General features: G+C 33.9%; 1 protein-coding gene across 2 annotated transcripts; it reads right to left on the reverse strand.

Annotated features, from left to right (window-relative positions):
• Positions 1-227: 227 nt before the first annotated feature.
• On the reverse strand, positions 228-8,737 carry LOC116011855 (ABC transporter G family member 32). 2 transcript variants are annotated; one of them, XM_031251274.1, is made up of 24 exons: positions 8,450-8,737; positions 7,443-7,563; positions 7,256-7,344; positions 7,091-7,175; positions 6,792-6,951; positions 6,646-6,722; positions 6,514-6,567; positions 6,021-6,111; positions 5,639-5,940; positions 5,285-5,566; positions 4,720-5,036; positions 4,463-4,623; positions 4,262-4,365; positions 3,852-4,011; positions 3,597-3,719; positions 3,389-3,480; positions 2,975-3,307; positions 2,614-2,904; positions 2,281-2,364; positions 2,041-2,174; positions 1,725-1,952; positions 1,203-1,374; positions 845-1,099; positions 228-706 (listed from the first exon to the last, which is right to left on the reverse strand). In XM_031251274.1, exons 1-24 carry the CDS (start codon positions 8,722-8,724, stop codon positions 434-436), a joined length of 4,263 nt encoding a protein of 1,420 aa, XP_031107134.1. In that variant the 5' UTR covers positions 8,725-8,737; the 3' UTR covers positions 228-433. The 2 variants fall into 2 exon arrangements, with proteins under 2 accessions (XP_031107134.1, XP_031107133.1); XM_031251273.1 differs by having other exon boundaries at positions 2,975-3,480; positions 8,450-8,724.
• Between the last annotated feature and the right edge of the window lie 4,356 nt (positions 8,738-13,093).

Raw genomic sequence — 13,093 nt, forward strand, 5'->3', positions numbered from 1 at the left:
AATCCGCACAACTTGCTAACCCACACAAATAGAAAATTTTAGGCTCTAACCCGCCTCATCGTGGAAAAGATTAGAACTAGCTCGCAAGCTTCAGCCTACTTTGACAACCCTAGTTTAACATATCATATCAAAATATCATTTAGGTGCAAACGTGTAGGAGTGTAACAGAAGACTTTACATATGTCCTACAATAATTCAGTAGAGAAATGCAAATTACTAGAGAAAAATAAAAAAGTAATTAGCCAAAAATGAACTTGCATTATTCCGTCACGCGCGTTGAATAATGAATGACTACTGGAGTATGTATCTAGAGAGTTATCAATAATATATTATCATACACTCAACTGTCTGTACATATCCCACTATTATCAACAATCTGTCGCCATGGGTGCATTATATATATTTTCTTCAATTCATTCCCAGAAATCATATCTCACCTCTTTTGGAAGTTGAAGGATTTTATTGCATACGCAAAAATAACTGCAAATAAAATGCAAAAGCCCACCACCATAAAACCAGCAATGCCAATGAAATCATGCCTGTATCCGAACACAACCTTCACTAATAGCTTCAAAGGAATGGACTCCACCCCATCTGATACTTTAATCGGTTTTTCGCTGTCACTATACTGGGAAGCAACAAGCCCGTAAAGACTCCAGGCCACCGGATTTGCCCAGTAATACCATCTCCACCATATCGGTATTCTCTGCAAATTAAACAGCAGATGAAATGGTACCATCAGATAAAAGGACTATATATTGAAGATTATTGCCCCAAAGATTTCACAGCAATTTCATTTGTGATTAGTTGAATACTAGATATGATAAGAGTGTTCTTTCATTACCTTGTGAGGTATCATAAATCCGCTGAAAAGGTTCCATAGCATATAGAAAGGAGCGGCGATAATGGCAGCCACATTGTGATTGGGCGTCACGGCAGTTGTCATCATTCCATAAAAGGTGAAGTACAAAACTGTAAAATACATAAAGAATATATACCAAATAAATTTTGTAGCAGACCATTCAAAAGCCGCCATGGAATAGAATATAGCGCTGTAGATTAGTGTTTGGCCAAACACGTATGGGAACTCAATAGCAACCTGTAGACGAGAAATAAAGCATTTCTTAGCAGACATATTGAGGAGACAAATCTTACATTAAGATAGCCAAATAGGCAGTGTACAATAGCATTAAAGACCTAACCTGGGCAAATGCAAATGGTAATGCTGAATACATCCCTGCAGCTCTCTCTCTATACGAGACAAATCTTTCAACTGAGACAACAGGTTGAACAGCAGTGGCATTTGTGATTCCAATGAAGAGTACTGCCGCATATATGGATCCCATGGCATTGAATATATCCTGCTGTGTTTCTCTGTGACATATAGAAATGAATTAATTAAAGCATCACAGGGAAGAGCTAGATAGAGAACTTAAAAGTGTAGTCATCTAGTGACTGACAAAAGCCATTGCAGAGTAGAATTGCAGGAAAGTAATGCTAAAACAACAAACAACAAAAGTGGAATATAGTTAATTTCTAGTTGTACAGTTTTGGATGTCATCTCTTGGCTATTCGCCTATTCATGAATGGCTTCTTATGGGAATATAATTATGAGTTTCAGTCATAGTAAAACCTCAGAATGTGATGACGTGTAAGACAAATCAAAAGCATCATGTAAAGATCAATCAAACAACACTAAGGTTATGATATTCTCGAAAACAGACCTTTCAGAGCCAAATCTCCAACATATTGTCCCTAACATTAATGATATAATGAGTGTATAGAAGAAGCGAACTGCAGTGTATTGTGGGTTTCTCCAGTAAGACAGGTTTTGCTTCCACAGGCAGGCCATAAACTGATGAAAATACGATTTGGAATACTTGGTAGGGAAACTCAAATCCTTTGAATCTTGGCTTGGCCTGCTTAGCCTTTCAACCAACACTTTATTATACCTGCAAAGAAATAGGGGAAGATGGCTGACTGGGAGATCAACATTAGGGAACACAAGTCCAATAGCTGGTGTTTGAGAAGTACACGTACTGAAATAGATTGGATTTTCGATATATATCTGCAAAATCAACACCAAGTCGGGCTTCTTCAATTGATGATGTAACCTCTAGCATCCATGTGGCAGGGTTATAACCAGGCCTGATTTTTGGCACTCCATCAATTGCCTACAATAACAAGTATAAGCTAGCACCCACTTGTCGATGTCCAAGTAACCAAAAAACATTTAAAAAATTCACTTTTGTGATGCACATGTACTATATATTCTATAACCTCAAAATACTCGATCAGCTTGCAAGATTTAGGACCAAGCACTCCAGCATAAATGAGCTCTCCACCCCGCTTCATTAACAAGAGCTGCAGCATTACATGGGCTTAAAAGAGTATTAGCAGAAGGAAATGAAAATGTGTTCACGAAGATAAAAATTCTTGCCTTAGATTACTGCTACAACATAACTTAGAAGGGATAACAATTCTATATTTGGAAGCAAAGATATAAATGCATCATACATTCATACATTCATACCAAGGGAAAGTTAAATGCTTTGGAAAGGCAGGGAAAAAGGCTCCCCATGGAGAGAGAGAGAGAGAGAGTGAGAGAAGGACCTCATCAAAGGATTCAAAAATATCAATACTGGGCTGATGGATTGTGCAAACAATTGTTCGGCCAGTGTTTACAATATTTCGTACAGTCCTCATCACAATTGCTGCAGCTCTTGCATCCAACCCTGATGTAGGTTCATCCATAAACACAATTGAAGGGTTCGCCACCAATTCAACAGCAATAGTGAGCCGTTTTCTTTGCTCCGTTGATAATCCGTCAACTCCAGGTAGGCCAACCAATGCTCCCCTTAGTGGAGTTAGCTCCACAAGCTCCATTACTTCCTCAACAAATGCCTGAAAGCATAATCTCTTAAAGTCAAATCATGCCAGAAACATATAATGCAACATTCCATCTCTTGTTTACCTTCTGAGTTTCCAAATCAACATCTGATGCTAAACGTAGCCAAGCAGAGAACAGTAGAGATTCAACAACAGTCAAACAAGGAGAATGAATATCATTCTGCTCACAGTAACCAGAAATTCTAGCAAAAGTCTCTTGCTTTTTGGGGTGGCCAGATATATGAATATTCCCTTCAATGACCCCACCGGTTTTTCTACCAGCTAGCACATCCATGAGAGTGGTTTTACCAGCACCACTTACACCAACCAATGCGGTGAGCACACCAGGTCTAAATGCTCCAGTCACATTAACCAACAGTTGCAATCGGTCTTCCAGTATGCCTTGTTGTTTCAGTTCCTGAAGCATATGATACAGGTAAGTAGTTTCAACCAAAGGAGTGCAAATAGATCTCATAACAGAAATTAGAGATGCATGTACCAGGGGCACATCAACATAATAATTGATATTGCTGAAAGACATGGAAAGTGGTTGAAATGGAAGAACCATGCCTTTCTGTTTGAAACTTTTTCCTGAGGTAATTACAAAAAATCAAATGTAGTTCTGTTAGAGATGATCTGGCAAGAACACACACAAAAACAAAACCACACTAGAAAGAATAACAGTACTCAGACTGTGGTGTTCTTACTAGCCAGTGAGCCTGAAAACTTCAAGTATTCTCTTAACTGAATAATAACTGGTTCATCCTTCCTAGCAATATTACTGTCTTGAACATCTTCCTCAGCAAGAACAGCTTGATGTTTCACCATAGCTATACAAAAAAATGAAAGGAAATGAATATGCTGGTTACTAAGACTTCAATTGAATATGTTGTTTATGAGCATGCCCTAACTTGTCTTTCCTTACGCACCACATTGTTTGGATTAATTTAAAGATGACTTACGGTCAAGGTAGGCCAGGAAGAATGTGAATAAGGAGTTGAACAAAATTGTATATCCAAGTAATGCTCCAAGGCCAATCCAGTACCAATAGCTCTGTGGGAACAAACTGCGTGCCTTCAATACTGCCTCTCCTAGATTCAAGTTAGAGTTGTTGCTAAATCTCTGCAGGTAGAAGAGTGAACTGTTGGTAGTGTTTCTATTTATGAAGAAAACTAGGCATTCTGATATATATCTTGAATTCATGAAATCCTATATACTCCATGATATGAAGATTCAATCATGAGTAGAGTTCTGATATCTTCATTCACTAAACTAAATTTTAGTTTGACAATAACAAAAACAGCTGAAAATAAGTAAAAGGAATCTCAAGATTGTGAAGAAAATAAAAGAATTTGACAATGTGAAATTGTACTTTGTCCCAAGAATGACCAAGAAATTCATTCACAGAAGCCGCATCTTGAGCATACATCAGTGGTGAAATCCAAAAACCCCAGATCCACCAACTTGGTATTCTGTCTGTCTCAAATAAAAAGAAATGAGCATGTAAATGATTCTGGAGCTCCTCCAGGGGAGAAAAAACATCAAAGCATCCAGAGAGGACTTTTAGTTTTACCTCTTGAAACAATGTATCCTCCAAGCACCATTACAATTAACATGGCAAAAGATCCAAATGTATTTGCAACAATCATGTTGCGGCCAAGCGCTCCCATTAAACGAAAAAGGGCAAGAGACATTTGGTGGAGAAAGAAAAATAGCAAGAACTGCCGAAAAAATCTATAGATAAAAAATAAATAAAACAAAACACATAGAATGTGAGTTAAGCTAGAGCCAATACCTCAAACTACAAACAAGATCTGGAAATTGATTTACCTTATAATATTTGGATCATATCCAACCACATAATAGGTAACTAACACCCAGAAACCAGATTCTATTAATGATGTGGGAATACTCAAGATCCAAGAAGGAAGAGTGTAGGCCCAGCAAGGGTAGAAATGCAAGTCCCTATGCTTGTAAAGAACTGGAAGCTTGGCAACCAGCATCGAAACTTCAGTAAATCCATTGAAAAGAATAATAACCATTGAAAAATACAGAGCCCCAAGAAAGAGGCCTCCATCATCAATTGTGTTACGATGCAGGGTTGTGCGGAAAAAGACACTCATTGTAATCAACGCAACCAGAAGGAGCTGGAAAACAGCAGACAAAGTTCAAGAATGAGAGTAAAGTTTAGGAAGCATAGTATCAGATTTTTTATTCCAAAAGCAGTCGAAATTCAAAACCTTAAAAAAATGTTTACAGATTCAAGAAGAGTTGAAACAAAATTTAGTACAGTCAGAGTTGAAACCAAATTTAGTAGTCTTAGACTATTTGTTAAGCCATAAGTATATAGTTGTGCTTGGACAGATTAAACATGCCAACAACACAATGACATTACCTGAATAAATTTAAAAACGTAGATAAATGAGTTCCTCTTCATTAGCAGCAGCTGCCAGTCAAAGCTTGTTCTTAGAAGTTCTCTCCTGCTTACTCCATACTTGGAAGTTGATAAGGCTGCTGGATGATTATACCTTCTGTCAAAAGGAATACCCAGCTCTTCAGATAAACTTTTCCCTATCCGGTATGAACGAAAAGCTTCAGCAAATTTTGCCACAGGAGTGTATCGGAAAGGGCGATCAGCCACATTCCAGTACTGCTGCTGGTCCTTCTTGGATACAACCTGAGAATACAAAGTTTGAGTACACTATTACCAAAAAAAATTCACTCTAAATGCAGATGGACAGAAAGCTACTTCTTGAAGGAAGTCTGCAACATTTTTGCGCTCTGGGCAGTGGAATCCCATAGATGAAAAAAAATCAAGTACATCCTCACGCGGACCCTGATACACTATCTGCCCTTCAGACAAGAGTATAATATCATCAAATAACTCAAATGTTTCTGGAGCAGGTTGAAGAAGAGAAATGATTGCCGTTCCATCTAGAGCACGGGTTGAATGCCTAAGATATCTGATGATTTGGTAAGTACTTGAACTATCAAGCCCAGTTGAAATTTCATCCATGAACAGAACTCTTGTTGGACCTACTAACAATTCACCTTTAAAAACCATCAAGCACATGTCAGAACAAATATAATCACAGGCTCCCATTACAGGATGCAAAACCTAATTCATGTACCTGTTGTGAGCCGTTTCTTTTGGCCCCCAGAGATTCCTTTGAGCATTTCATCTCCTACCAGGGTGTCCGCACAAATTTCCAACCCTAGAATCTTTGTCAGATAACTTTTAGTACTTCAGGAGGATGATAGGAAAATCAGTATGGTTATCTAGATTGATGGTAAGGCTTAGTTGTGTTCAGATAGGTAAGTCAACAACACCAAATTTTATTATTAACTTAAACAAAATTGCAAGTGCAGTAATTCAGCGAAGATTACCCCCTGCCTCACATATACCCTCATCATTACAATTACAATCACACTAATAATTCTAGTACCATGTAGGTTTTCAAGATTTCAAATTGCCAAGTCCCTCTTGTTATCCTTATGTACAAGTAGTCTAGAGGCAAAATTCTGGCATCTAGAGAATGACGAAGATGCCTTACGTTGTAATGTTCAGCTGCTTTAATACAGAATAATGAATGCCGAACAGAAAAGACAGCATGTAGAAAATACCTTTAAAATGTATTCCACAACAAGACCAGTCTCCTTTCCCTCCAAAGCCAATGCCTATAATAAGTAGACTCATCATGTACCTATAAGTCACTTTGAGATCATTAATAAATAACAGAAAAGACACTCTCATGCCTTTATGAATATGTCAAGATCTTCATCAGGTATTATTCCACCAATCTTTTCTCTTCTTGAAAGTTCCAGAAGCATATCTGTCACACGATTCAAGCTTTCAGCAACTAGCTTTTGCATATATACAATCATAATCTTATAGAACTTACCATGCTTGAATCCAACACCCTGACAGCGTGCTGAAAGGTCCAGAGTTTCCCTAACTGTCATCTCTGCAGCATGCCAATCTTGTTGATTCACATAAGCAGATGTCCTTTGTGGAACAAACTCATTTAGGCCATGTCCATTGTAAGTTACTTTCCCTGTCACCTTCAGATAAATCAATGAATAAGTGGAATGTACATTAAAAAAAATGCCACTCTTAAAATCCCATTACAAAACACATAAGCAGCCTGCCCTGGATCCTGAGTTCCTGACCTAGGTTTCTTGAGGCAACAGAATCTTATACCTGCAGGCCTGATTTAAGGCGTCCAGCAAGAGCCATCAGTAATGTTGTCTTTCCAGAGCTCGGAGGACCAAGTAAAAGTGTCAACCTTGAAGATATCATAAGCAGATTTGAGATATTGAAATTCTTGTAGACAATATTTACTGTAAAGCTCATATTACTATCTACCTGGAAGGTCGAATTATACCACTAACATTGTCCAATATCACCAATTTTCTTCTCTTGGCAGAGTATATCTTTAGAGTCCTTAAGAGACCCTTTATGTTTTGTATGCATGAAATAAAAAGGGAAAATATTCAAATGTTGGAGTTGACAAAGTTACCTTAAAAAACAGAGTTTGACAACCAAAATTTACCTCAGTCATGTTGAAAATAAAATTTGGAATGGTGGGTAATGCTCTACTACCAACATGAACAAAAGTTTCAATTTTCAAGTTCTGAAATCTGACTTCAACCTTTGGAAATTCCAAGTCAACTCTGCAATGTCACCAAAAAAGAAACAAAAGAAATTCTCATTACTACACATACAATAATTAATTAATTAATTTAATTAATTAAGTTTAGAAAGAGTTGGTATCACATCATTCTTAATGCTTAGGCCTCAGTTTTAACTTAGGATTGGTATCACATCACATCATTCTTAATGCTAATTCCCCATAGCAATCAACCAGCAACAATTTTCTTTTTAAAAAGATCCAAAAAATAAAAAAAAAAAAAAACAAAACAAAACAAAACAAAAAACAAAAAAAAAAAAAACAAAAAACAAAAAAAAAAAAAACAAAAAACAAAAAAAAAAAAAACAAAAAACAAAAAAAAAAAAAACAAAAAACAAAAAAAAAAAAAACAAAAAACAAAAAAAAAAAAAACAAAAAACAAAAAAAAAAAAAACAAAAAACAAAAAAAAAAAAAACAAAAAACAAAAAAAAAAAAAACAAAAAACAAAAAAAAAAAAAACAAAAAACAAAAAAAAAAAAAACAAAAAACAAAAAAAAAAAAAACAAAAAACAAAAAAAAAAAAAACAAAAAACAAAAAAAAAAAAAACAAAAAACAAAAAAAAAAAAAACAAAAAACAAAAAAAAAAAAAACAAAAAACAAAAAAAAAAAAAACAAAAAACAAAAAAAAAAAAAACAAAAAACAAAAAAAAAAAAAACAAAAAACAAAAAAAAAAAAAAAACAAAACAAAACAAAACAAAAAACAAAAAAAAAAAAAACAAAGAAAAGGAAATCAATCAATTTCGAAAAGAAATGAAATTATTTGCTGGACTGAGCTTAATTCACTATGAACTTCAAGGTAAAAAGAACTATTAGTACTTTTAGGAAGCACCAGAAATGAGCTGCAAAAATCGAAAAGAAAACTAAACCTCTCGAAACGCCGTCGCATACGGTTGAAGAACCTCTCCCAATCATCATCCACCGAGTCGAATAGGCGGCCGAGAAGGACCTTCCGCTCCTCATTTTCCAGCTTGTCCACATCGATCTCCTTCACATCACCCACGATGTTCCTGAATATCCCCCGCCGTACACGAGCGTACGTCGGCAGCCTCTCCAGCGCCGCCCACCGCAGCGCCTCCTCGTCGTCCCCATCCTCCCTGAACGACGTCGACCGCACCGACAAATTCTCCGCTGAGTTCCACATTCCGCTCCCTTTATCCAACCCTCAAACTCCGAAATTTCCAGACAGCAATTCGTTTCATCTCACATCAACCTTTCATCTCTCATCTCTGTACCCAATAAACACATTTATATACATAAATGTTATAATTATAATATAAAATAACACGAGTATATATGTGAGTGTGAGCACAGTAAAATTCAACTACTACTTATTGCATCTTCACAGAAGTAGCTGAGCTTGCATTTATGGCGTCTCTTCCCCCGCCATCCGCCAGCCACCCCCACCCGGCGGGGCCCTCAGATTTTATCATCAAACGAAATTACAGCCAAAAAAAAATAAAAGTGAAAAAAAAATTGCAAATTAAATGCAGCTATAGTTGGATAGACTTCTCTTTCGATTCACTGTCTGTGTCTGTGCTTCATTAAATGCGGAGCAAAGGACACTGAAAAATGGCGCGGTGTTGAAACCAGTTGGTTGGGCCACTCGCGAAAGAGTCGCTACTCGCCTCACGCGGCGTGGGTGACACATTCGGGGAATGGTGTTAAGGGGGGCGATAATGAGGCTTCGTCGCGGGGTGAGCGAGTGGGCGTTGGGAAAAGGCGGTGATTTGAATCAGTAACGGTTGGCAAGTGGCGACGGGCGAGGGTTTACTCTATTTTATTTACTGTGGTTTTGAATGGGTTGGAGAAACTCAGAAAAGGGACCGCTGGCCGTTATTGTTTTTTTTTTTTTTTTTTTGGAAAGTGTTTTTCTATTTTTTTTAAAGGAAGGATTTGCGTGACACCGTCTGAAAAATGAGTTTTAAGCGCGCAAAAGCTATTGTTTATGTTATAATAGTTATTTTATCTTAATACCTTCAAATTATAAATAACTTTGCAAACATAGAAAGATGTCAAATCGTTACAATATAATGTTCTTTCTTTTCTAAATTTATGTTTTCTCTTATCTAGTCCTCTTTCATAAAATAAAATAAGGTTCATAATCTATGAAAATTTTGTAATAAAATTTTCACCTTTCTATGGGACAAAGAATTGGTTGAATAAAGCAAGTAAAAAACTTAACAACACAAAAGAATGTCGTGGGTAGAAGTTAAAAATTCAAGGGCAAAGAATGTAAAATGGTAAAGGGGAATCTCACAATACCTAATGTTGATAAGGGAATCACATCCCGTCAAAACACATGAGAAAATATTATGTGGAGGCTATATTTGATTTCAAGAGAAAGTTATATAACTCAAACCAAATATAAAAATGTTATATAACCAACTCAATATAACATTAGTTATCCTAAATAATCCGAACAATTTGAAACTCATAGTTTTTATTTTAAATAAATGGAGTTAATACCCAATATAGTCCTCGACTATAATGGTCTTACTCAATTTAGTCCTAACTGACTTTTTGTGCTCAATTTAGTCATCGACTTTGATGATTTTACACAATTTAGTCATTTGTTAAAAATTATGTTAGTTGACTATTAGAAATAGGTTCTCAATGGTAATTTATCACCCTTCATCTCGTTTGGGATGATTCCTTCTTCTTCCCTTATTAAGGTCCACACATAAATGCAAATTTTTGTACCCTAATATTTATTTATTTATTTATTTATGTTTGAAATTGATTTGGGGATGGAGATCTCCATTTCTGCAATAAGAAATCATTCCAAATAGAATAAGGATGATAAATTACTTATTAGGATCCTATTTTTAACAGTCAACTAGCATAATTTTTAACAAAGAACTAAATTGTGTAAAATTATCAAAGTCGATGATTAAACTGAGCACAAAAAGTCATTTAAGACTAAATTGAGTAAAACTACTATAGTAGTATAGTCGATATATATATTGGGTATTAACTCAAATAAATAATGTTTTCAAAAAAAAAAAAAACTCAAATAAATGATGTGAAGTTACTAACAAGTATTTAGTTATTTCATTGAACAATAATAAAAGTATCTCCATCAATGACTTTGAATTATATGGAATGTAGAGGTTATGAGGTGGAAGAAAGATAAGGAAAAAATCGAAGAAAATAAATTAGCAACAGACATAAATTTTTTGTGAGCCTTATGAAAAAAATCTCGTGATGCGTACAAGTTATACTGAATGAGCGCGTTAATACGTTTTTTTTTCTTTTCCCATGTTTCCTCTTCCCATTTCTGACAACAAACCATAATTGATGGAGATTATCTAATATTTTAAAAGTATTACATTTCAATTTAAAAATAATAGATTTTATTTTAAATTTGTTATTTGTTGCTTTTTTTAATTAAGTATTTCCTTTTCAATTAAAAAAATTATTTATATCGTTAGAGGTCCAATATAATACGTGTAAATAAAGTATATTTATATGCACAATAAAAGTTCATAAATTATGGATAAAGGATTGCCTTTGTTTATCTTTTGACAAAAACTTCACTTTTAATTTCCCATTTATGGTATCAAAGTTAGTTATTAACTTTAAAATTGTTGAAATATAATTTTGCAACTTCTGCGCTGATTTCAATCCCCATTTCACTCCAATAATATTTATATAAATTCATTATTTCATTCTACTTTTAAAAATTTTCTGACAATATTTTAAATTAATTTAATGTTTACTTTATTAATTTTCCCAGGGACATGAACCGCTATCCTTCGACACAAAAGCAAGCATCGACAAGCTCATAAAGAGATTATTATTAACACCCTCTCTGTCGAACCTATTACACGAGATCTTTATAACGCGGTTTACTTCACATGTGTAGTTTTTGTCAAGTTTATATAGTGCATAGTGGTTGCGCCTTGTATAGCTATGGCGACATCAACCATCCTTATGGTTGTACTAGTTTTATACACGCATTGCGCGAATGGGTTAATGCCCAATGTTTATATTTAAATAAATATTTGAAAGTATATAGGAGAAGTTTATACATGGGTAATTGAATGTCGAATTTTTTTATTTAAATATCTAACTCAAAGTATATGAATCCAAGATAATATAGAAAATTCATTATAATTATTACTAAATAAATGTTTGCAACCTTGTAAAATCGATAGTCTAAATATTTGGTCTAAAAATGATAGTGTAAATAAATACTACTTTTAATTTGAATTTTTCTAAGTGTTCTTAATTCTCTTTTGAGTAACATTGTCATTGTCTTCATCTTTACTATTTGTTTTCTTCCTTTTTGTTGGTAGTGTGTTATTTGCAATTCGGTTATTGTTGGTAGCATAGATGACAACGTCATGCAATGAGATTATGATATAGGAGCTATGGACTTTTCTTTAGGTGTTCTGCTTGTATGGGGGTTCATTTGGTTCAACCATTATTGTTGAATGAGTTATTGTGGATAAAGAAATCCCTAGTTTAAGAAAAAAGATTAAATAAATTAATAAAACTTTGAAAATTTAAAATATTTTATATTCCAAAGATATTAAAAGGTAGTTTCTCGCTTCAATTTGCTGGGTAATGGGTTATTTGAGTACTTTCATTGTCAATAAATCCCCCAAGTAGTTAATATGATTGGTTTCAAACTATTCTTTTTTATTTTTTTCATGGTATTAAAGAAATACATATGTATCATTTTTTGGTGTAACTACTAATTTATTTAATTCAATAAGAGTAAAATAGAGTGATTCCGCTTCAATTTGTTGGGTTATTATTTGAGTACTCTCTTTGTCAACCAATCCCCAAGTAGTTAATATAATTAGCTTCAAATTATTTTAAATTTTTTTCATAGTATTAATAAATACTTGGTAAATAAATATATAACATTATTTTGTACTATAACTTTGATATTTAATTACAAGATATTGTAAAATAAGATAATGGACAATGTAATGAATATCAATTGATAAATTTGAATGTAAAGAATCTTTGCATGAGAGAAAATAAAGACAATATAACTAATGAAATTATTTCTCTTATTTAATTTAATTTTTGATAATGAATAATTTTTTCAAATAAAGGTATTGTAGACACATAATTCTAAATTAAAGAAATACATATGTATCATTTTTGTTGTAGCTACTAATTTATTTAATTTAATAAGAGTAAAATAGAGTGAGAAACTTAATTATGTCAAATTTGATTGAGATGAGGTTCGAACCTAAGACCTTTCTTATAGAAATTAATGGGTAAGTTAAAAGTTAACGGAATATTAACGGAGAAGAGAATATTTAACGGAAAACTTAACGGATAATCATAAAAGTAAGGTTATAGGTAATCTCTATTAATAATATTAATCTGAATTATCTTAACCATCTATTTGATTAAATAATTATACTGAACCATATTTGATTAAATAATTTGACCGCCATTTTTCTACCCATTTTGGCCTAACTCTCTTTGACTCTTATTAGTATAGTAGATATGAGTATTCTATTGTTGTAGTTAAATAAAATATTTAC

Source organism: Ipomoea triloba, chromosome 3 (genome assembly GCF_003576645.1).
Source record: "Ipomoea triloba cultivar NCNSP0323 chromosome 3, ASM357664v1".
Classification (NCBI taxonomy): domain Eukaryota; kingdom Viridiplantae; phylum Streptophyta; class Magnoliopsida; order Solanales; family Convolvulaceae; genus Ipomoea; species Ipomoea triloba.